The sequence below is a fragment of the Ursus americanus genome, chromosome 17 (assembly GCF_024610735.1).
Source record: "Ursus americanus isolate L20-20 chromosome 17, mUrsAme1.1.p, whole genome shotgun sequence".
NCBI classification, from domain to species: Eukaryota; Metazoa; Chordata; class Mammalia; order Carnivora; family Ursidae; genus Ursus; species Ursus americanus.
The window spans coordinates 20996838-21021491 of NC_142143.1; the positions used below are offsets into that span (position 1 = coordinate 20996838).

The 24654-nt window shown below is 36.4% G+C and overlaps 1 protein-coding gene across 1 annotated transcript in view; it reads left to right on the plus strand.

Moving 5' to 3' along the window:
* Positions 1 to 22485, plus strand: part of LOC148108640 (ankyrin repeat and sterile alpha motif domain-containing protein 1B-like) — a 197257-nt gene extending 174772 nt beyond the window's left edge. The window contains exons 5-8 of the mRNA XM_087868840.1: positions 14198 to 14273; positions 15975 to 16076; positions 19674 to 19787; positions 21372 to 22485. Coding sequence (XP_087724966.1) covers positions 14198 to 14273; positions 15975 to 16076; positions 19674 to 19787; positions 21372 to 21712 — 633 coding nt within the window. The 3' untranslated portion in view covers positions 21713 to 22485. The remainder of the gene's footprint in view (positions 1 to 14197; positions 14274 to 15974; positions 16077 to 19673; positions 19788 to 21371) is intronic.
* Positions 22486 to 24654: the final 2169 nt, after the last annotated feature.

Genomic DNA, 24654 nt, shown 5'->3' on the forward strand with positions numbered 1-24654 from the left:
TACTCATCTTAGGCCTTACCCTGAATTCTATATTAGGCACCTAATTGCCTACTGCACATATCTACTGGATGTCTGGTGAGCATCCAGACATTTCCAAAACTGAACATTTAGCCTCCATAACCCCTTCTCTCCAGATTTGCCCATCTTCCAATCTTTCCCATTTCAGCAAATGGCATTACCACCCTGCTGGTTGTTTAGTCGCCAAACTTCAGGATTTCTTTCATATTTTACATTTAGCCCCTCAGCAAATCCTATTGGCTTTGTGCTCAAAATATACCTAGAATTTCACTACTTTTCATCCCCTCCACTATTACCACTGTAGCTTAAGTCCTGCACATCTCCTGCCTCCAATCTGGTTTCCCTGCTTTTTCCTTTGCCTCTGTATTAGTCTGCTCAGGTAACCATAACAAAATCCCATAGACTGGGCAGCTTAAACAACAGACATTTATTTTCTCACAGTTCTGGAGGCTGGAAAGTCTAAGATCAAGATTCTGGTAGATTCTGTTCCTGGTGAGAGCTCTCTTCCTGGCTTGTAGATGACTATCTTCTTATTGGGTCCTCAAATGGCCTTTTGTGCACAAACAGAATGAGAGAGAGAGAGAACTCCCTAGTGTGTCCAACTCTTAAAGGACACCAATCCCATGACATAGGTTTCTACCCTTATGACCTCATTTAACCTTAAATACTTCCATAAAGGCCCTATCTTCAAATAGAGTCACACTGGGGGTTAGAGTTTCAACATATGAATTTTGGGAGACGCAAATATTCAGTCCATACAGATTCCTTTCAATCTGTTTTCAACAAAGCAGCCATTAAACTAAACCAGATCATATCACTTTTCTGCTCAAAAAACCTCCAGTGGTTTTCCATCTAACTTGGAGCAAAAACCAGATTCCTCACAGTGGCTAACATGTGTCTTATACCATGTAGTTCCACTGTGTCTTTGAAACCACCTCTGACTACTCTGCCATTTTTTACTTAGCTTTAGCTATAATGGCCTCCATTGCTCTTGCTGGAACATACTAGGTAAGCTCCTGCCTTGAGGCCTTTGCTTTACTAACCCACATGACTTCCTCCTGTGCTTTCTTCAGGTGTCTGCTCAAATGTTACCTTGGTAGGGAAGCCTTCCCTGACCTATCTCACTCACCACCCCAGCAACTTTTTTTCCTTCCCTTGAACTGAAAACTCATCTTGCCTGTAAGGGCATCATATTCCCACCAACCATCTCAGGCCAGGCTATCAGGCACTATGCTACATGAATAAGAAAATTTGTTCCGTGAGGAGGAGTTAAGATGGTGGAGGAGTAGGGGACCCCTTTTTCAGCTGGTCCCCTGAGTTGAGTTGGATAGGTACCAGACCACCCCGAACATCCACAGAATCAGCATGAGACACAGGACGATACAGCTGGATCTCTACAAATGAACATCTCCAGCAATGAGTATTGAGGTACAAAGCGGGGAGCCATGAAACCGCGCACAGATATCGGAAGATAAACAGAAGGGGGAGGGAGCCGCTGTGTTTAGGGTGCCAGGAAGCAGTAGCCACCTGCACGGGGAGCGGGTGGACTCGCGGACCAGCACCTGCGAGAGAGCAGATTGAGACCATGAGCCGGGGAACGCGTGCCACCAGACTGACGGAGCTCCGGAGTGCTCACTGGAACCAGACTGAGACCGGGAGCTCTGGGAGCGTGCGGGGGCGGCTGGCGGCTGGCAGTGTTAGAAACACAAAGGAAAGAGACGCGCCAGCCCTGGAAGTGAGGGCTGGGATGCCAGGTGTGGGGCGCACATCCTGGGACGCTGCAGGGTTGAGCAGCTCAGCACCAACAGAAACAGAGTTCAAGTGGCCAGAACATCAGTGGAGAACGGTCCATGATCCCTCCGTTCTGAGACAGAGGCTGAGATTTGGCCACTGCTGCTCTGACTCTCAGAAGAGGCACAGCAAACTGCCAGGGAAAGCCACCAGAGAACAAAAGCCTGGAAAGACCGGCTCACAGTGTGCCCATCCCCACCCCCCGTCGCAGGGGACACGGAGACTCTACCCAAACAGGGTTGTCCGAGTATCGGTGCGCAGGCCCCTCCCCCAGAAGGCAGGCTGAAAAATCAAGAAGCCCACATCCCTAAGATCCATATAAAACAAGTGCACAGGGCCTGGGTCCCGGTCAATAATTTGGGCTCTGGACAACCCTGCAACCTCTCCTCATCAGAATGACGAGAAGGAGAAATCACCCCCAGCAAAGAAAAGACAATGAGTCTGTGGCCTCTGCCACAGAACTAATGGATATGGATGTAACCAAATTAACAGAACTGGAATTCAGAGTAACAATGGTCAGGATGATGTGTAGACTTGAAAAAAGTATTAATGAAAATGTTAATGAGAGTATAGAATCTCTAAGGGCGGAAATGAGAGCGAATCTGGCAGAAATTAAAAAATCTATGAGCCAAATGCTGTCAAAACTAGAGGCTTTGATGGCCAGGGTGAATGAGGCAGAAGAACGTATCAGTGAATTGGAGGATGGGTTAGTAGAAGAGAAAGCTAAAAGAGAATCTGGGCTCAAAAAAATCCATTCTCAAGAATGTAGGTTATGGGAGATTACTGACTCAATGAAACATTCCAATATCAGAATCATCGGCATCCCCGAGGGGGTGGAGAAAAACAGAGGTCTAGAAGAGATATTTGAACAAATTGTAGCTGAAAATTTCCTTAATCTAGCATCAAAGGAAACAAGCATTCGCGTCCAAGAGGCAGAGAGGACCCCTCCCAAGCTCAACCATGACAAATCTACGCCACGTCACGTCATAGTGCATTTTGCAAATATTAGATCCAAGGATACAGTATTGAAAGCGGCCAGGGCAAAGAAATTTCTCATGTACCAAGGCAAAGGTATCAGAATTATGTCAGACCTGTCTACACAGACCTGGAATGAGAGAAAGGGTTGGTGGGGGAGGGGGTATTTTTAAAGCTCTTTCAGAGAAATACATGCAGCCAAGGATCCTTTATTCAGCAAGGCTGTCATTCAGAATGGATGGGGAAATAAAGACCTTCCAGAATAGCCAGTCATTGACCAATTTCATAACCACGAAACCAGCCCTACAGGAGATATTAAGGGGGGTTCTATAAAAGTAAAAAGGCCCCAAGAGTGATACAGAACAGAAAGTCACAATCGCTAGAAACAAAGACTTTACTGGCAACATGGCATCATTAAAATCATGTCTCTCAATAATCAGTCTCAATGTAAAGGGCCTAAATGCTCCCATAAAACACCACAAGGTTGCAGATTGGATAAAAAGACATGACCCATCCATTTGCTGTCTACAAGAGTCTCATTTTGAACCTAAAGATACATTCAGACTGAAAGTAAAGGGATGGAATACCATCTTTCATGCCAATGGACCTCAAAAGCAAGCTGGGGTAGCAATTCTCATATCAGACAGATTGGATATTAAACTAAAGACTATAGTTAGAGACACAGAAGGGCACTATATTTTTCTTAAAGCATGTATCCAACAAGTGGATATGACAGTTATAAATATATATGCCCCCAACAGGGGAGCAGCAAGATACACAAGCCAAATCTTAACCACAATAAAGAGACATATAGATAAAAATACACTAATAGTAGGAGACCTCAACACTCCACTATCAGCAATAGACAGATCACCTAAGCAAGAAATCAGCAAAGAAACAAGAGCTTTGAATGCCGTACTCGACAAGTTGGACCTTATAGATATATATAGAACACTACACCCCAGAACCAAAGAATACTCATTCTATTCTAATGCCCATGGAATATTCTTAAGAATAGATCATATTCTGGGTCACAAAACAGGTCTCAACCGATACCAAAAGACGGAAATTATTCCCTGCATATTCTCAGACCACAACACTCTGAAATTGGAGCTCAACCACAAGGAAAAATTTGGAAGAAACTCAAATACTTGGAGACTAAGAACCATCCTGCTCAGGAATGACTCAAAAAAAAAGGAAATCAAAAATCAATTTAAACAATTTATGGAGACCAACGAGAATGAAAACACAATGGTCCAAAACCTATGGGATACTGCAAAGGCAGTCCTAAGGGGAAATACATAGCCATCCAAGCCTCACTCAAAAGAATAGAAAAATCTAAAATGTAGTTTTTATATTCTCACCTCAAGAAGCTGGAACAGCAACAGAGGGACAGGCCTAATCCATGCATGAGGAAGCAGTTGACCAAGATGAGAGCAGAAATCAATGAATTAGAAACCAGAAGTACAGTAGAGCAGATCAACAGAACTAGAAGCTGATTCTTTGAGAGAATTAATAAAATTGACAGACCACTGGCAAGACTTATCCAAAAGAATAGAGAAAGGACCCAAATTAATAAAATTATGAATGAAAAAGGAGAGGTCATAACCAACACCAATGAAATTGGAAGGATTATTAGAAACTTTTATCAACAGCTTTATGCCAATAAATTAAGGAATCTGGAAGAGATGGAGGACTTCCTGGAAACCTATAAACTACCAAGACTGAAACAGGAAGAAATTGAGTTTTTAAACGGCCAATTAATTATGAAAAGATTGAATCAGTGATAAACAACCTTCCAAAAAACAAAACTCCAGGCCCGGATGGTTTTCCTGGGGAATTCTACCAAACATTCAAAGAAGAAATAATACCTATTCTCCTAAAGCTATTTCAAAAAATAGAAGGAAAGCTACCAAACTCATTCTATGAGGCCAGTATTACCTTGATCCCCAAACCAGCCAAAGACCCCATGAAAAAGGAGAATTACACACCAATTTCCCTAATGAATATGGATGCCAAAATCCTCAACGAGATCCTGTCTAATAGAATCCAACAGTACCTTAAAAGGATTATCCATCATGACCAAGTGGGATTCATCCCTGGCATGCAAGGGTGGTTCAACATTCGCAAATCAATATGTCATAGATTTTATCCAGAAAAAAAAATTCAAAAATCATATGATTCTCAATAGATGCAGAAAAAGCATTTGACAAAATACAGCATCCTTTCCTGATTAAAACCCTTCAGAGTGTAGGGGTAGAGGGTACATTCCTCAATCTCATAAAAACCATCTATGAAAAGCCTACAGCAAATATCATTCTCAATGGGGAAAAGCTGGAAGCCTTTCCCTTAAGATCAGGAACACGACAAGGATGCCCACTCTCGCCACTATTATTCAACATAGTACTAGAAGTCCTTGCAACAGCAATCAGACAACAAAAAGGGATAAAAGGTATCCAAATCGGCAAAGAAGAAGTCAAACTGTCTCTCTTTGCAGATGAGATGATACTCTATGTGGAAACCCAAAAGAATCCACTCCCAAGCTTTTAGAAGTTATAGAGCAATTCAGTAATGTGGTGGGATACAAAATCAATTCTCAGAAATCAGGTGCATTTCTATACACGAACAATGAGACTGAAGAAAGAGAAATTAGGGAATCCATCCCATTTACAATAGCACTAAAAACCATACGTTACCTTGGAATTAACTTAACCAGAGACGTAAAGGACCTATGTTCTAGAAACTATAAATCACTCTTGAAAGACATTGAGGAAGACACAAAAAGATGGAAAAATATTCCATGCTCATGGATCGGAAGAATTAACATAGTTAAAATGTCCATGCTACCCAGAGCAATCTACTCTTTCAATGCTATCCCAATAAAAATACCAATGACATTTTTCAAAGAACTGGAACAAATAGTCCTTAAATTTGAAGGGATGCAGAAAAGGCCTCAAATCACCAAGGAACTGTTGAAAAGGAAAAACAAAGCTGGGGGAATTACAATGCCAGATTTCGAGCTGTACTAGAAAGCTGTGATCACAAAGACACATGGTACTGGCACAAAAACAGACACATAGAGCAATGGAACAGGATAGAGAACCGAGAAATGGACCCTCGGCTCTTTGGGCAACTAATATTTGATAAAGCAGGAAAAAACATCTGGTGGAGAAATGACAGTCTCTTCAGTAAATGGTGCTGGGAAAATTGGACAGCTACATGCAAAAGAATGAAACTTGACCACTCTCTCACACCATACACAAAGATAAACTCCAAATGGATGAAAGACCTTGATGTGAGACAGGAATCCATCAAAATCCTAGAGGAGAACGTAGGCAGCAACCTCTACGACATCGGCCACAGCAACCTTTTTCATGACACATCTCCAAAGGCAAGATAAACAAAAGATAAAATGAACTTGTGGGACTTCATCAAGATAAAAAGCTTCTGCACAGCCAAGGAAACAGTCAAAAAAACTAAGAGGCAGCCCATGGAATGGGAGAATATATTTGCAAATGATGCTACAGATAAAAGACTGGTATCCAAGATCTACAAAGAACTTCTCAAACTCAATACACGAGAAACAAATAAATCGTAAAATGGGCAGAAGATATGAACAGACACTTTTCCAATGAGGACATACAAATGGCTAATAGACACATGAAAAAATGTTCAAAATCATTAGCCATCAGGGAAATACAAATCAAAACCACACTAAGATACCACCTTACGCCAGTTAGAATGGCAAAAATTGACAAGGCAAAAAACAACAATTGTTGGAGAGGATGTGGAGAAAGCGGATCCCTCCTACATTGTTGGTGGGAATGCAAGTTGGTACAGCCACTCTGGAAAACAGTGTGGAGGTCGCTTAAAAAGTTAAAAATTGAGCTACCCTATGACCCAGCCATTGCACTACTGGGTATTTACCCCAAAGATACAGACGTAGTGAAGAGAGGGGCCATATGCACCCCAATGTTCATAGCAGCATTTTCCACAATAGCTAAATCGTGGAAGGAACCGAGATGCCGTTCAACAGATGACTGGATTAAGAAGTTGTGGTCCATATATATAATGGAATATTACTCAGCTATCAGAAAGAACGAGTTCTCAACATTTGCTGCAACATGGACGGCACTGGAGGAGATAATGCTAAGTGAAATAAGTCAAGCAGAGAAAGACAATTACCATGTGATTTCTCTCATCTATGGAACATAAGAACTAGGAAGATCGGTAGGAGAAGAAAGGGATAGAGAAAGGGGGGTAATCAGAAGGGGGAATGAAGCATGAGAGACTGGACTCTGAGAAACAAGCTGAGGGCTTCAGAGGGGAGGGATAGGCTGGTGATGGGTAGTAAGGAGGGCACGTATTGCATGGTGCACTGGGTGTTATAGCAACTAATGAATCATCGAACTTTACATCAAAAACCAGGGATGTACTGTATGGTGACTAATATAATAAAAAAACATAAAAAAAAAAAGAAAATTTGTTCCCTGTCCTCATGGAGCTGAGTGGCTAGTAGGGAAAACAGGAAATAAAACCATAAACAAAAATTACAAATTGTGATAGTGCCATAAAGGAAATACACTGGTTGCTGTGATTTTTGAATGGCGATGGGGAGGTCTCTCTTAGGACGTGCCACTTAAATGGTGGTAGCCTCAGAGAAATGAGAGATAAGGTCATGAAAAGAGATGGGGTTTATAAGAAAAAGAATATATATAGAGAAAAGAATCTGAATAAAGAATACTCAGAATTTCTGGAAAAAGAAGTCTACAAGAAAGCAGTGGTAAGAGGGGTGCCAATATAGTACAGTAACATGTAATCAGTTCATTTGTTCACCATGTATTTATGGAGTGGCTGCTTTTTGCCAGTCATTGCCTACTATGTGCCAGAGAATATGGTAGTAACAAAATAGATAGAAATTTTTCCTAGAGAAGGGAAGATATCTCTATAAATTGTGGAGTAAAGAAAAGTAAGATGTGGGATACGATCTTGAAGTCATAGAATGTTCACAGGAAATTTCTTTGGTTGGTTGTTTTATCGCTGGATTGTGAAAGAGTTTGTATTTTTATGGAGGGTGTAAGGATCCAGTGAAGAGACTGAAATTGAAGATGCAAGAGAAATGATGAAGGTATTTCATGACATTTAAGAAGAAGCAGGAAGTGATAAGAGCACAAGTAGAGGATTGGTTTTAAGGAGGAGAATGGATGCTTCCCTGAGACAGAAGTGAAGGAGGAAAGGATAGGTAAAGACAGAGGCTGGAAATCGCTAGTTGAATAGGAGGAGAGGTCTTCTTTTGAAGAGGAGGAATGTTATTTCTGAATTATTTGAAGACCTATTTCTCTTATGCCATTTCCCCTCCAATCTAAACTTTCTTACAACTTTCAGCTGTTCTTCACATGATGTTTTCCTAAGTCTTTTGTCATTTGGGACCCTCTTTTCTGGGCACATTCCAATCTGTCAATGTTCCTGTAAAAGTTTATTACCTACAGTTGAACATAATACTCCAGCTATAGGCTAGCTAATGCAGGATACAAAAGAATGGTTGCCTCCCAGCTTGTTCAGAAATCATGTATTTGTTTATAAAGGCTAGGATGTTCTTACCTTTTATCCTAAGAGATGCCCATATGGCTAATTGGTACTAGCCATGATGCCTGGGGTTGTTACTGCTGAGTTAAATGCTATTCTAGTTGGTTTTTAAAAATCTCCATTGAGGTTATCTTTATTCACTGGCTCTTATTTGTTGTAATAGTTACGGGTCTTTATTCTCAAAGTTTTCATCTCCACTAGTACCTGTGCTGTATTTTCTCTAATGATCATCACCACAATCTTACTTTATATCTTGTCATCTTTGTTCTATCTGTTTTTTCCTTTAATAAAGAATTCGTCTTCCTTTATCTGGTCACTATCTTTTTCAAGTTCAGGAGGAATATGTTAGAGGTGTTAAATTCAGAAGGGGGATCCAGTGCAGCCAAGCTCTGACATTGCTACATCCCTTTTCTATCTGTTATTTTGACAATCTGGTGGAATACATAACCCAAGAAACCATTTTAAAGTACCTTGAAATTCTGGATAAAGTATAACAAAGATTTCTTTATATGCATGACTGAACTTCCACAGAAACCACAGAAAAACATAGGGCTAAACCAAAAAGGAAGTTAAAACCCAGGGCTTTAAACAGGGTCTCCCTCTTTCCTATCACTTGTCTTGTTTTTTTTCAGCTTTGATGCTACTGAGACTTGACTTTAATAGACATTTTTAACCAATAAGAGAATTTCTTTTGCTTTCATCAGCAGTTCAACTATTAATATTACCGTGTATATCATTTCATTTCTTCTCTCTCAGCTGTTTTCATTATAACTTGGGTTCAGAGGTGCTTTTTTCCTTAGCGGTGCTGAGATATGAGTGCTTCATATCTCATTACTGATAAATTTTGAAGTGTTACTGTATTATCAGCTGCGTAACTATTTTGTCTATCTTTGAAATTATCTTTATTTTAAATGATTAATTAAAAAAATGGAGAAGTTTGATCCATGAGAAAAGCAGGACCAAAATCCTGGGGGCTGAGGGGATTTGGGTTCACCTATTTTAGTGTTATTTCTTTGTATACATTCAATTTGCTTGTTGAATATTTTGGACTAAATATTATTTTATGAGAATACAGTGTTTCAAGATTTGGCCAGTGATGGATTATGGACTTGGGGTAGAGACCTGAGATGAAAAGAAGGGTACTAATTTGAATGAAGATAGTAGACAGACTCAAGGTAGGGTGTAATAAATTGGAGGATATTTTGGAGTTAACCTGTATTTTGATAAGGAGAAGTCCATAGATTTGACATTTAAATTCTTTAAATTCTGTACTATTTATGATAATACTGTGATAGCAAGAAATGGTTCCTGATACCACTGTTTACCTTAAATTTATGAGAACAATCCATTCCATCCTCATGTTCTCTTACTAATAAGCTAATTACATCCACCAGGCTAAAAATACGTTTATCATCTGCTAACCTTTTCTAGTTTTATTTAAGGATCCAGTGTCTCCTTATCTACTGTATAAAAATTCTAGCTCTATTTAACATAACCTTTTTTTCTTGGAATAACGTAAAGGAGATTATCTATGTATACACACACACACACACACACACACACAAAATACATACTTACATATATATATAATTTAAAAATATTAACATCATTGAAGTTTTTAAAAAATAGGCTTTCTAATTGTTTTTTTAGCAGCAATAATGACAGTATTTTTCATTTTATAAGTTAATAAAATACTTTTTGAGTCTTATTTGTTGTTTTTCTTGTTTAACCCTCCCAATAACCCTACCAAGCTTTTAATGTTTTCTTTATTTACAAGGATGTATGAATTTTCAGAGATATGAAACAAAGTTGTATAGCAACTGAAAGCCAAACTCCTGCTGGGACCCAGGTCTTCTACATCTGTTTCCTCTAGAATTGTTTATTTATGGTGAAGATTATATAATTTCATTTCCTAGAATAGTCCATTTCAGTGTCTAAGGTGCCCACTCTTTTGTATCAGAGTATCTAGGAAACCAAATTAGTACAAAAAAGTAAACATTATTGGTATATTTTAAAATAGTGTGTTTAGACTTAGCCTTCTCTTAATCATTCTCTTTATTTAACATTACTTTTTGTACCTCAGGTCCTTCTTCCTTAATTAAATCTAATGGAAGTTTTTTCAGTAAGGATTTGTAGTAAACACTTATTATTTAGTCTGTCTGAAAATGTTTTTATTTCGCTTTCATTCTTAGAAGATAGTTTGGCTGGATATAGAATGGTAGATTGGTGTTATTTTCTTTTGACACATGAAGGTATTTTCTTCTGGCTTTATTGTTTTTGTTGAGAAGTCAGCTGTTGATCTAATTATTAATTATTTTTAGACAATTAGTTTTTTTCTCTTGGGATGCTTTAAAGATAGTCTCTTTCTCTTAGGTGTTCTGTAGTTTCACTGTTATATGTTCACAATGTATTCTTCTCACTTATCTTGCCGGTATTACTAGAATTGAGTATTAGTATCTCATCAGTCTGGGAAAGTTTTTAGCCATTGGATTACTTATCTCCATTCTCTCCTTCTAGAACTCTGATTAGACATATGTTGAGTCTTATCTGTTCTGTCTTTCACATTTTCCATGTCTTGTTTCTTTAAATTGCATTATGTACTTAAAAAAACTCCACCATCTAGTTCAATACTTGCTTTTCTAGCTCTATCTTATCTGTTATTAAGCCTTTCCATTTAAAATATTACGTTTCCCATTTCTAGAGGTGCTGTCTAGTTCATTTTCAAATCTGGCCAATTTTGATTCTCCTCTTCTTTAGTTGTATTTGATACTCTCTTTTTGTTCTTTCATCTTATTGATCATATGTATATATGTATTTTATATTCTGTAGCTGATCATCATATGACATGTGAAGTTTTAATAGGTTTTATTCTTGTTTGTTTCTATGAATTCTTTCTCATGGCTTATTTTCTTTCATGTTCAGTGATTTCTGATTTTAAATTTGTGTTTCTTAGAGCTTGATCTGTTAGAATTCTTAGAGGCCCAAGTTTAAAGTGTATTTTTTTCCACAGGGATTTAGATCTGCTTCCTCTAAGCATTATATTTGCCTTGATACTACAAACCCAACATCACTTCCTTCTACATTTTTGGCTCAGGAAGTGAGGGTTGGGGGGGGAGCACAGAGATTGTGTAATTTTGGCCCCAAGATTGTGTGAAGGCAGAACTATGGTTAGAAAATTTTAAGGAGGTTGTTATTTCTGCTACTCTACTCCACTTAGAACTAAGATCTAGATAGACATTTTTAATTTCTCCCTCTGTGCAACACATTTAATTTTTATTTATTTAATTAGTTTTTTTAGTTTTTATTGTTATTATTTATTTTTTACTGAGGATGTTTTTGGGAGTTTTAGATTTTTTTTGAAGTAATGTCTATGCCCATCATGGGGCTAGAACTCATGACCGAAGATCAAGAGTCACATGCTGTACCTACTGAGCCAGCCAGGTGCCCCTAGGAGTTTTAGATTTTTGCAGGGGTCTTGATCTATCTTCTCAGATTTCTTGGGCTTCTTTGTCTCCTTTCCTTCTCCCACTTTCTCCTTGAGTAGCTGGCTCAAGCCCAGGCATTAGTCTGCTGGGATTGGCAGATTCCCTGGAACAGTTTCCTAAACCCTAAACCCTGGGTTCATAGATTCTGTCCCCACTTCCCTCCCCTAGGCTCTGAGGAATTCTATTATTTTTCCTTTTCATCTTTGTATTTAAAACATTGTTAAGTTTTTCAGAATGTTTAAGGTATGCTATCCCAGGAAGTTTTTCTAACATATAGTCAAAAATTTTTTAAGACTGGAAGGAAATCAAATTAGTAATCAGAAAGTTGGTTGAAAAACACAATGAGAGTAAAAAAATTAGATTATTTCAAGGGATATTTTTCAGAGAATAAAGAAAATAAAGTATTTGTGCCCCATGTTGAGATTATTTTTTTAAGAAGCTGAATAAGTTTCACAGTGTATTTTCCCTTCTGCACAATGCTATCTATTTATAAATTATTATTTTTATTTCCATTTTTTTTTTAAGATTTATCCATCCATTCTAGTGAGGGGGGAGTGGCAGAGGGAGAGAGAATCTCAAGCAGACTCTGCATGGATCATGGAGTCCAATGCAGGGATGGATCTCATAACCCTGAGATCACCACCTGAGCTGAAACCAAGAGTCCAATTCTCAACTGACTGCACCACCCAGGTGTCCCTTATTTCCATTTTTATTAGTGTCTATACATATTATGACAGTCAAATTATAAGTCAAATACATTTCAGCCATGCCTTCTTTGAAGATAAATTTAGATCACATTGATCCTCAGTCTCCTTAATAATGCAATTATAAAACATTTTAAACTGGGTTAATTATACAATAGGATTTTACTGGTTAACAAAGTTTTTACATTATATATTATGTTATTTTTACTTTGAATTGAGAATTGAATCCCACAGTAAGATCAGATTTAGTAAAAGGGGACAATTGCTATAATAACACTCTTCAATGTAACACGCACATGCACACGTACTGAGGACCTAGACATTTATTAAATTCTTTAGAGAAAAAAAAGTGAAAGAAACACCTGCTGTTTGTATAGCTCAGAAAACTGCTGCTTTGAAATTTCCCTTGATCCTTTTCAATCTCTCCCTGCATTATTCACAAATTCTTCCTTTCTATGCCATTTTCCTCCCCCTATTTACCTTTTGCCCTCAAAACAGTTCTTAAATGTCTACATTTTCAAGGTACTTTAGTAGGCATTAGGGATACAATGATGAAAAAAAGAGATATGGTCTACATTTACACTAAACTTAGAGTTTGTTAAGAGAAATAGACAATCACAAAACATAATGTAGTATAAGTGCTATGATGAGGAAAAAATAGATTGATGTGGAATATACAGGAAAAGCACTAGACCTAGGGGCTAGCAATATTTTCTTAAATGAAATTATATTCAAGCTGAGATTTGACATATAGATCAGTGGTTCTCAAAGTATGCTCCTAGACCCTCAGTATCACCTGGGAATTTGGTAGAAATGGCAAGTCTTGGGCCTATCACAGGCTGCTGAATCAGAAACTGGGAGTAGGACCCAGAAGTCTGGCTTTTGACAAGCTCTCTAAGGAATTCCAATTCATGCTGAAGATTGAGAACTAGTGGATGGGTGATAGTGAGATAGAGGGCTAGGGTTCTATCCCACCAGGCAGAGGGACTTCTGAGATCTCTAGCAACTGAGACTAATGTGAGAAAGTTCAGTACGCATGAAGCATAGGGTATAAAATCTGGAGGAGAGCTGGGGTGGACAGGAGAAAGTGTGGAAATGAGAGCAGGGAGAAGATCATCTGGGTTTTATAAACCATATTAAATTGTTTAGATTTCATTTATCATAAATATTACTTTGTACATCTGTTTCCTCAAATAGAATGTCAATATACAAGGGTCAGCATCATATTTCTATGCCTCAGAACACCCCTCAACTATTGTTGGCATATAATTGGTGTCTAATAAATGCATGCAATGTGTGAATTGGGTGAAGTAAGTGGATACTCACAAAAACCTCATGAGGTAGGCATTACTGCCTATTTTACACCTGAGAACGACTGAGGCTAAGAGAAGGTTAGTGACTTATCAATATAACAAGGTCAAATGGCTATTCAGAAGCAGAGGTGTTTTACAAATCCAAGCATTTGGATTTTGTTCTTAGAATCTCTTCTTTATTCCATAGTACCTTTCTGTCAGGGAGTGCTGAGATTACAGAGAATAGGTACGGATATATAAAAATCACAATTTTTTTTTTTAACTTGTAAGCATTCCTAATTCAACTGTGCTTCTTTCTCTTTTTCCTTTTCTTCTTTTTTTCCAGACCGAGAAGGGGAGTGCACTTCATGAAGCAGCGTTATTTGGAAAGGTGGATGTTGTGAGAGTTCTGTTAGAAACAGGTAACTATCGTGATTCTCCATGGAGCTTATGCTGCCAAATAGAATTTCTGTTTCAGGAGTAGACAAAGGGAAATGTCACATTTTTTTTCATAATCACCCTTACTTTTTACCTTTACCTCATATTGCAAAAGTGTATTCATATCATGTAGAATTGAGCCTCAGTGTTTAGATAAAATTGATATAAATATACACCTTCCTTCACTCCATAGATGTGTCAGTAAAAAGCTCTTAGAAATTACAATTGTATATATTTAAATCACATTGAAATATATTAAAGAAACTACCGGAAGGAAAAGGAATTCTCTGCCTTGTACAAGAGGGAGGAACTGATCCTTATGAAGCTATGACAATTGCTTGGTTTATGAAAGAACATAGTATTTCCTCAGGTTATTATATTGGGAACTACGGTAAACAGAAATTAGAGTTCTGTATCCTTAAGGTAAATTCACCTTGTTACTTCCTCAACTGAGTAGCTATTGTTTGTAAGCAGCAGTGATTTAAAGGGAATCTTTTAGAGGGAATGCTTTGAAGGAACAACAAAGTAGGCTTATTTGTCTTCATATGTATATTCTGAATGAAATGAAATAAAATTGAAACTGAGATTGGATTTTTTAGGATCAAAAAGCATGGGTACAAATTCATACTTGGAAACAATTGATGTGAGTCTTTTGTGTTACGGACTCCATTTAGTGTATTTATTTTCCATTGTAAAAAAAATGAAAAACATTGGCAGACTATTGCATTTTGATTATAATTATATAAAGTTAAAATTTCATGTACATTTAATTTTGACATGTAGCAGAGATATAATGTCTTATAGGCAACTAATTACATATGTGCTGGTCACACATTTCTATACAAATTTAAGCAAATACTTAATTATCTTTTTACAATGAACTAACGTTTGAGGCCAGAATCTGAAAACTGGCTGTGTTTGCAGGTAGATGTTTGGAAAGTTTTTACACTTTTTTGGGGCAGTGAAAGCTATTTGCTACATTGAAATGCGTTCTTTAGTACAATAAGTATTTTTAGAATTAAAATAATTCCAAAGATGTCTTAGTTTAGAAACTTCAAGAAGTGTGCTCACCAGGTAGAGATTGAGTATTATTTACATTGAATATAATCTTGCATAATAAGTAAATATGAGATATTTGACTTTGTAGCTGGACAAATAGTATTTGGACAGTAGTTCAAAATAATCATCCTTTTTCAACTTTTGTGAATACTCAAGTGTTTGCAGAGTGATACGTTATTATTTAAAAATTTTACCATATTTTACAGAATATATATATCACAGAACCATGATTATACTTTAAGAATTGACATTCTAAATCAGTAATATTTTTCAGCTTGTTAGTGTATCATTTAACTAGCTGTAGCCCCAACTAGTAGCCTTTTAATAAAAAACAATCTTAATGATTGAGTCATTGCCCTTGAAAACTGAATTCATTATCAAGAATGTTCCTAATCTTTGGTAGCAGTAGACCCCCAGCTTCTTTCTTATTAAAAGTGTGTGTGTGTGTGTGTGTGTGTGTCTGTGTGTCTGTGTGTATGTGTGCGTCTGTCTAGGATTTAATTTTTTTAAAAATCACTTTCAGTGCTTGATCTGTATATGTTTGATATTAGAGCGTTATATATTAACAGTATCTTCTGATGACACTTCAATGGTGAATATTTAGTGGGTTTTTCTTTTTCTTTCAGGAATTGATGCCAACATAAAGGATAGCTTAGGTAGAACTGTCTTAGACATTCTGAAAGAACATCCATCTCAGAAATCTCTCCAGATTGCAACACTCTTACAAGGTAAACAATATTGAATGATGGATGAGTTTGTTAAGATTAAATTAAATCTACCATTGTTTCCTTTTGAAGGTTTTGAGTTAATGTTTACTTTTGAGTGAACTTATTATTTACATTTTTTTGGGTAGACTTTAAATAGTAATTTTTAATGTTTCATTTCTGTTTTCAACTAATGAGTATTTTCACTTGATATTAAAAAAATTTTTAAATCTATATAGTAAATATGTAGTTATGAACTTGAAGGTAATAAGGCTATAAAGTGATTATCTTACATTTGAATAATGCTTTAAGAGTTTTCAGGAATTTTCTATTATTTTGTGTGATTTCTGTAACTTTGAGGTAGGTGAATCTGATATCATTATTTTCCTTTTTGCATATGAGGGAAACTGAAGCTCCGAGAGGCTGACTTGCTCAAACTCATATATCTTATTTTAGGTGGTAGACCTGGTACATAAATGCTGGGTTAACAACAACAACAAATTATACTTAGCTAGAAGAATACAGATTATTTCTTCCTTAATCCAGTAGTACAAGATAATTCAGTCTTGCAAGCCTTTGTTTTTTTGGTAAAGATCACTTAAATACCTGTGTAATTAGGTGCAGACATTTGGTCTACTGAAGGTTTGGGACCCATTTAGGGTACTAATTTTTCATTTGCAGGATTATATACTCCCCCGTTTGATGTAAAAATTTTAATGAAAATTTAGATTTAAATACTTTCCCTTTTTGCTTCATGATTAGGCCTGACATGTAGTATGTTCTCTTAAAAATCCAGACACTTGTTCTCTCCTTTCCAGGTAGCTTCTACACTGGTCAGCAGTGATTATCCCCTAATTATTGCAGATGGGCGACAAGTGTAATAGGGAAGGGAGGCGGGATGGTTTCCTTGGATATTAGTTGGGAAGCTGAAGAACAGCTTTGTCCTGCAGGAGAGAAATGAATTAAAACCAAGTCTGTCAGGTGATGCATAGAAACAGGAGTCAACAAAAGCCAAAGAGGGGTAAAAAGAATAAATGAGCTACAGGAGATCATTCATGCTCTCTTCTGTCTTTATTTTCAAAACCTCTCAGGAAACTGAAGTTCAGTCCCCTGCAATTTTCTTGTTAATAAATAAGTTAATTGCAGTCAAGTGCATATAGAGATAATTCAGAGAATACAAGAGTGGTTCTTCATATTCAAATTAAAATCAAGTTGAATGAAAACTAAAAAAAAAAAGTGGTATACAACATTTTTTAAACTTTTTTTTTTTTTTAAAGATTTTATTTATTTATTTGACAGAGATAGAGACAGCCAGTGAGAGAGGGAACACAAGTAGGGGGAGTGAGAGAGGGAGAAGCAGGCTCCCCACTGAGCAGAGAGCCTGATGTGGGGATCGATCCCATAACGCTGGGATCACGCCCTGAGCCGAAGGCAGACGCTTAACCGCTGTGCCACCCAGGCGCCCCGGTATACAACATTTTTGTTTACTCCCTATAGCACTTTATATTTTATATAGAACTTTTGTCTCTAACTGGACTTTAAAAAAAACAGAGGCTTGTGAATAATATGTCTTTTGGGAAAAGCAAAATAAATGTCATCCACTCAAAAGAGGGCATGACATAATTACAGACATTTACTGTATTGATTTAACTGAGATGAAATTGTTATTATACAGGAGTTAACTATCTGTGTTCTCTTCAATGGTCAAGGTTCATTAGGTATGTGAACTTATGATAGGGTATATGGGATATCTTTGAATTTTTTAAATTGTTGGCAGATTTTAGAATGTGAAGGTGTTGTCTTTATTCTTTGCATTCTTGGGTCATAAATCAGTGGTACATTTCAAGTTTTATGGAAAGGTTATTTCACTAAAACCAATTTAGAGTAGATAAAATTACTATTTGTGTCCTGGAGGAAGAATTCACTTTACATAATAACTGTATTGGGTCAAAAATTTTAAGGGTAGACTTCCATAGGTTGCTTTCTTTGCCTAGTAGAATTGCCTTTAGGTAGAAACTGGATAGTATGAAGAGTCAGTTGGTTGGCATCAGAGCACAGACTTTCTTAACTAAATTTTAAGAAAAAGATTCCTTCTGAATAAAGACATGTAAGTAAAAGATCCCTATGGGGAGAGATCAATTGATTCAATCCTTTAGATGGAGACTGCAAACTAGCCACTGCAAGCTGAATGCTTTGGGCAGATAGCACATATATTTTGTTTGGATTACATATTTTAGGCCTGTACTGTGTTTCCATAAAAATTGAATTAAGTCAAGCAGAGAAAGACAATTATCATATGGTTTCACTCATTTATGGAACATAAGAAATAGGAAGATCGGTAGGAGAAGGAAGGGAAGAATGAAGGGGGGATAAGCAGAAGGGGGAATGAACCATGAGAGACTGTGGACTCTGGGAAACAAACTGAGGGCTTCAGAGGGGAGGAGGGTGGGGATTGGGATAGGCCAGTGATGGGTATTAAGGAGGGCATGTATTGCATCAAAAACTGGGGATGTACTGTATGGTTATTTTGTTATTTTAACAAAATAAAAATTATAAAAAAAAGAATATTCCCTAGTTAAAAAAAAAATAACTTTCAAAATATAAAAATCGAGGATTTCAGCTAAAACTTCAGAGTTTTGTTTCTCAAAAAATGCAGGCTTTCGTTTTACTTTACTGTTGAACTTTAGATGGGGCATCTACTGTCTAGTTAATCATGCTCCACATGCTTTCTGTTTTCTCTGTGATATTGAGGCTGAGTGTTCGTTGACATTTATCCCTGCATTCATATGCCATTTTCCTTATGCTTAAGAGAAGAGTGAGATGTTTTCTTCTATCATGTCTATCTGGCTGTGCCACTTATTAGCTGTATGAATATGGTCAACTTAAAATCCTTCTCCTTCAGTTGTTGCCTTTAAATCTGAGACTGTAGTAGTGCCTGTGTCATAGTTTTGTGAGGATCAAGTGGGTTAACTTATTTTAAATACTTAGAACACTGCTGGGTGCATAGTAAGCCATATTTAAGTTTTAGCTGCTATTACTGTTATTATATCATAATCAAAATTGGAAAAATGAGAGATAGGCTGTGTGGAACATTACTTCAAGAATGAGAATGAACATTATTTCTCTGTGGAAATAAAGTTTAATATGCAATTACAAGAGTAGACAACATTATGACATAAATTTCATTCTTTTATGTTACCTGACTGGTTGTTGTAGCTATCTGAACATGATATCTCTGTTTAGATATGAAGTCTATTCAAATCATCTTTCAGAGGCTTTTAAATCTTCAGGTAGAATATATTTAAGGAAACTAAGGATGTTATTATGTCTTTAACAGGTGCATTTATTTTTAAGGAAAGAATGTGGCCAGTTTCGTTTTCACAAAAAGTGTTTATGAGTCTCTTCCTAAGTATCTTTTATGTTTAAAAGATTTAAATTAATAGTTCATCATGAAGTTGTTTCAGTTTGGTTGGTTTTTTGAAGTTCTTTTAAAAACTTAGGCTGTATTTAGAATATGAAGAAATAAATGAAAAACTGATCACTAGAAATAAAACAAAGTTTAGTTATTGATTTTAAAGTAAATGAATTTGACTATGTAATTTCAAAAACTTGTATGCACAGAATATTTGGAAGGCGTGGGAAGATCAGCAGTCCTTGAAGAGCACGTACAAGAAGATACAACACAAGAAATACATATTTCATCTCCTGTTGAGTCTCCTTCCCAAAAGACTAAGAGTGAGTAGCTAATTATAAAGCCCTTGAAATAATACTAGACGTTTATGTACAAATTTGTCCTATATGTACAAAAAAGGCTTGTAAAAATTTCAGGTCTAATAAGTTGTATCTTTTTTTTTTTTTTTAAGATTTTATTTATTTATTTGACAGAGATAGAGACAGCCAGTGAGAGAGGGAACACAAGCAGGGGGAGTGGGAGAGGAAGAAGCAGGCTCACAGCAGAGGAGCCTGATGTGGGGCTCGATCCCATAATGCTGGGATCACGCCCTGAGCCGAAGGCAGACGCTTAACCGCTGTGCCACCCAGGCGCCCCAATAAGTTGTATCTTATACTCTATATTTTATCCATTTATTCAGCCAGCATTTTTTTAAGAGAGGGAGACGGTGGGGGTAGGGAGAGAGAACCTTAAGCAGGCTCCACACCCAGCGAAGAGCCCAACAGGGGGGTTTGACAGTCATCACAGTGTTCAATCTCACAACCCTAAAACCATGACCTCAGCCGAAATCGAGATTCGGACACAGGCACCCATTCAGTCAACATTTATTGAGCTCTTCTATTTGTCAGACCCTACTCTTGGCCCTGACGTAGTAGTGAGCAAAATTAGCTGTACCTGCTGTCATGAAGTTTACATGGAGTGGATATTTCATAGTAGATTTTCCCCCCCAAAATTAATTAATTAATTAATTAATTAATTAACTTGAGAGTGTGTGTGAGTGGGGGCAGGGGCAGAAGAAGAGAGAGAATCTGAAGCAGACTCCCCACAGCATGCAGAGCACAACAGGGGGGCTTGACGCTCATCACAGGGCTCCATCCCAGGACACTGAGATCATGACCTGAGCTGAAATCAAGAGTCAGACAACTGAGCCATCCAGGTGCCCCTTTCTAAAATGTATTTTTAATGCAGAATAAAAATATTGATAACCGGATTATAACTGCTGGAGTTTTATTTTTTCCCCAGAAGAAATTACGGGTATAAGGTACCTTTTTGAGAATGATTAGAAAAATGCATATTTGCATGCAGCCAACAAAATATTCATATTTTGACAGACGATGCATATTATGTATCTGTTCCTTCTGTGTTTTTCCTTTATGTCACATAGCACAATTCTAATTTATTACTTATGTAATTATTTATCTAAATACATCCTATTTCTTTTTATTGAACCTAGGAAGTAGGCTTCCAGTACCATTTAAAATTTGTTAATGAGGTGTTGAATGAATTCTGTCCGTGAACTATAACGCCGGTGAAAGATTGTTGAAGATTAAATGTTACAGTGAACGAAGCCTTAGAAATTGTAATTCCAGATGCTTTTATGTACTTTAATATGTAAACCTTCAATACTTATTTCTATTTTGAATAAGAGTAATAATAGGCAAAATTGGGATTTCTCCTTGTCTTTTAATATTCTTTCACCTTATTATAGTTTAGTACCTTGTTTTCAACAGAATATTTTCTGACTTACTAAGTCTTGTTTGTCATAATATGCGTTCTATCACCATACTAGTCATATTTTTATTAGTTAATAGGAAGTTTTAGCAATAGCCTTTCTTGTAACTTTGAGAAAAATTACTGTCTTCTTACAGGTGAAACTGTGACTGGAGAATTATCAAAACTCTTGGATGAAATAAAACTCTGTCAGGAAAAGGATTATTCATTTGAAGATTTGTGCCACACAATATCAGACCACTACTTAGATAATTTGAGCAAGATTTCAGAGGAAGAACTTGGGAAAAATGGAAGCCAGAGTGTAGTAAGTAAGGGGGGAAGGAAGACAGTGCATCTGTCTTCGCCAATTCAATGTGTATCTGAGAGGCATGGGATTTGTGCATTATCCTATCTTCAGATTCTTCCTGTGTCAAATGTCAGATTCCCTATTGCTCCTTTTCTGATGTTCATTGGTGTTTTATTCTCACTGCATGTGTAGGGGAAGGAATGCTTTGATAAATCACTTATAGTTTGTGATGATCTTGCTACTGTTGACTTGCCTAAGAAATCATAATTTCTTTGATTATGTTCTTTTAGTTTTATTGGGCATGATGATACTAGTTTCCAAAGAAAGAAAAAAAATCTTCCTTTTGTCTTTTTTTCCCATTTTCTCCATGAACTGAGTCTACCCCATCTTAAAGAAAGATGTGTATATGTTCCCTAGTTACTTTGTATGTTATGGTAGGGGAGAGACATTGTAGAAGGTTTGACCTCCATATTTTTATAATCTTATGCAAATCCCTTATGCAAACTACTAGCTCAGAATCTAATCATGAGTTAGAGATTCTTGCTCTTTAGATTTTTACATTAACACAATAGCAAAAACAAACAAACAAACCCAACAACCTCAAACTGTGGAGAATCAATTTAAAATTAGGATTTGTATATCTCTTTTGTGTCACGTAGAGGTAGGATTTATAGTGTGTACTGGTATTAAAGGAAATTCAGTATTATAACATGAAATTGTTACTTTCAGAACTTTTAATTTGTTATAGAAACACTACGTTTTCTTCAAAAGCTAATAAGAGTGGATTGTGTTAAGTATGTCATATTATTTATGAAAACTAAAAAAATTGCCAAGTATAGTTACTATTCTGAGAATGTTTACTTCATTTAGTTCCTTCATGTGCAACTTGTTTCCCAGGATAGTATTTGCTAGTCTAGCTCCATGGCTAGTCTTACTCCCTAGGCTGTCTTTGTTCTTTTTTTTTTTTTTTTGCTTTGTTTCCTGCAGTGTCTTTTTTAAAGCATCGTATTATTGACTCCAATAAAAGCTCTTTATGAATAATTATGATTAATTATATATATACATATATATGTATATATAAATACATATAAGTTTTAACCAAATGAAATTTTTATATTAATATTTACTATAATGACTTTTACATCAGGACAAAATTTCCTGTTTAAAAATCTTAAACAGTTTTATATCATCTCCAAATTACAAACCAGTTCATTTAACATTTTCTTGAAAGTTGGTTATAAATTAAAACATATTTATCCTACATAAATAATACATGCTATTTAGGTTTTTAGGTCTGCCCCTAATGATTTCTCTAAACTGACTTCTTCTCGCCCTCTACTTCTAAGCCTACAGATTTTCTGAAAGCCCTAATTTTCTAGACGAGTGGTTTCTAAACTTTTTTTGTTGTGTGTAGCATAGTAAACAAATTTTAAGCAAACATCCCAAATGCATGTGTTTATAAATTACATATATCTACTATTCTCAGAATGTATCATGTAAATTAGGCATATACTACAAGAGACATTCAAATAAGAGGGATAAAGAATAAATGTAAATAGAAGCTCTATCTTTTTTTTCTTTTACTCAGTGGGTATCTTGTGTACCCTGGGGTCTGCACATTTTACTTGGAGACTATGCTCACTCAGGCTTCTAGATTTCAGGTAGTTATAGTAGGGGTTTTTAATATTATGAGAGTGACATAATTTGGGAGAATGATGGCCAACTGTTTGTTTTTTTTATAAGTCAGAGACTGTATTGTGATAGCAAGAGAGAAACTAATGCTCGTAAATTGAACTGAATTTCTTAAAATTCAAGCTTATCCTTTCACAGAATCAGTCTTTGTTCCTGTGACAAATCTTATATTGTGTTCCTTGAAAATATTGTCATATTAAATAATAAAGGTTACCTGAGGCAGAAAAGCAAAGGGTACATATGAGTAAGGGCAAGTAGTTCAATTCTTCTAGAATAATAGAGCTTATAAAGTGGGAAGATGGGAAAATAAAATTAGAAGGATAGGTTGACGTCAGGCCATAGATGATTTTGAATGTCAGGATAAGAGTTTTAGTATTTAGTTTTTAGAAAATGAGAAAAATCTAAAGGATTTTGAGCAGATGAAAGACATCATTGGAAGTCAGAAGATTAATAGAAACTTGTTATTGAATGTTTAAAAAGTAATCCAATTACTATACTAATACTATAGCCTGTGTTTTATTTGGGTTCGTTTGCTTTTGTTGAATATTTCTGTTCATCAAAAATGTTCCTTCAGAGTTTTGTTATGAATTGTACTCTCAAATTATGCAAAAATTTAATCAAGTACTTACAGATCACCTAATACAGATGTTTGTTACCACATTGTAAGTTATAGGATTTATAATAGCAGTAAAGAAACATGGTTCCTAACTTGAAGGAGTTCAAAATTCTTACTAGAAGAAGGCTTTAAATCACAGTGTACAGACAAGACTAACATATGAAACAACAGATATGGAAGAGCTGACATTTATTAGTTGCTTGCTATTTTAATGCTTTATATGATTTAAGCTACTTAATCCTCACAGTAATCCTAAGAGTGGATTTATAGACTTGGGAAATGACTCGGCTGGCAAGTTGCAGATCTAGGATTCAAACTCAGAGCCAATGTCTTTAATTCCCAGCTACATATCTCATAATAAATTACCCGGTAGCCAAAGGAATTTTTCAAAAAGGGAGAGATTAGTGAAGACTTACTGGGATTCATTGAAGGCTTCATGGAGGTAGGGAGAGACCAACTTGGGCCCCGGAAAGAGAAGGAGATGTGCCTTTTATTTGTTTTAGAATGAATGAATGAATAAGTGAGTGAATGGGAGAGGATTCCAGCTTGTAGAAACAGTATGTGCAAAAGCACAGAGGTGAGACATCGCATATAATTTGAGAATAATCTTTTTATCATGAGTTGATTTTGGAAAGTAGTGGGAAACAAATTTGGGTAAGTAACGATAATACCTAACACTTACAGAGCACATTGTTTATATTAATTGATTTAATCTTCACAATAACCCTGAGGTAGGTGGTATTTTTCCTCCCATTTTACAGATGAGAAAATGGAGGCACAGAGAACTTTTATGATTTTCCCATGTATATATGGTAATTGCCAGAGC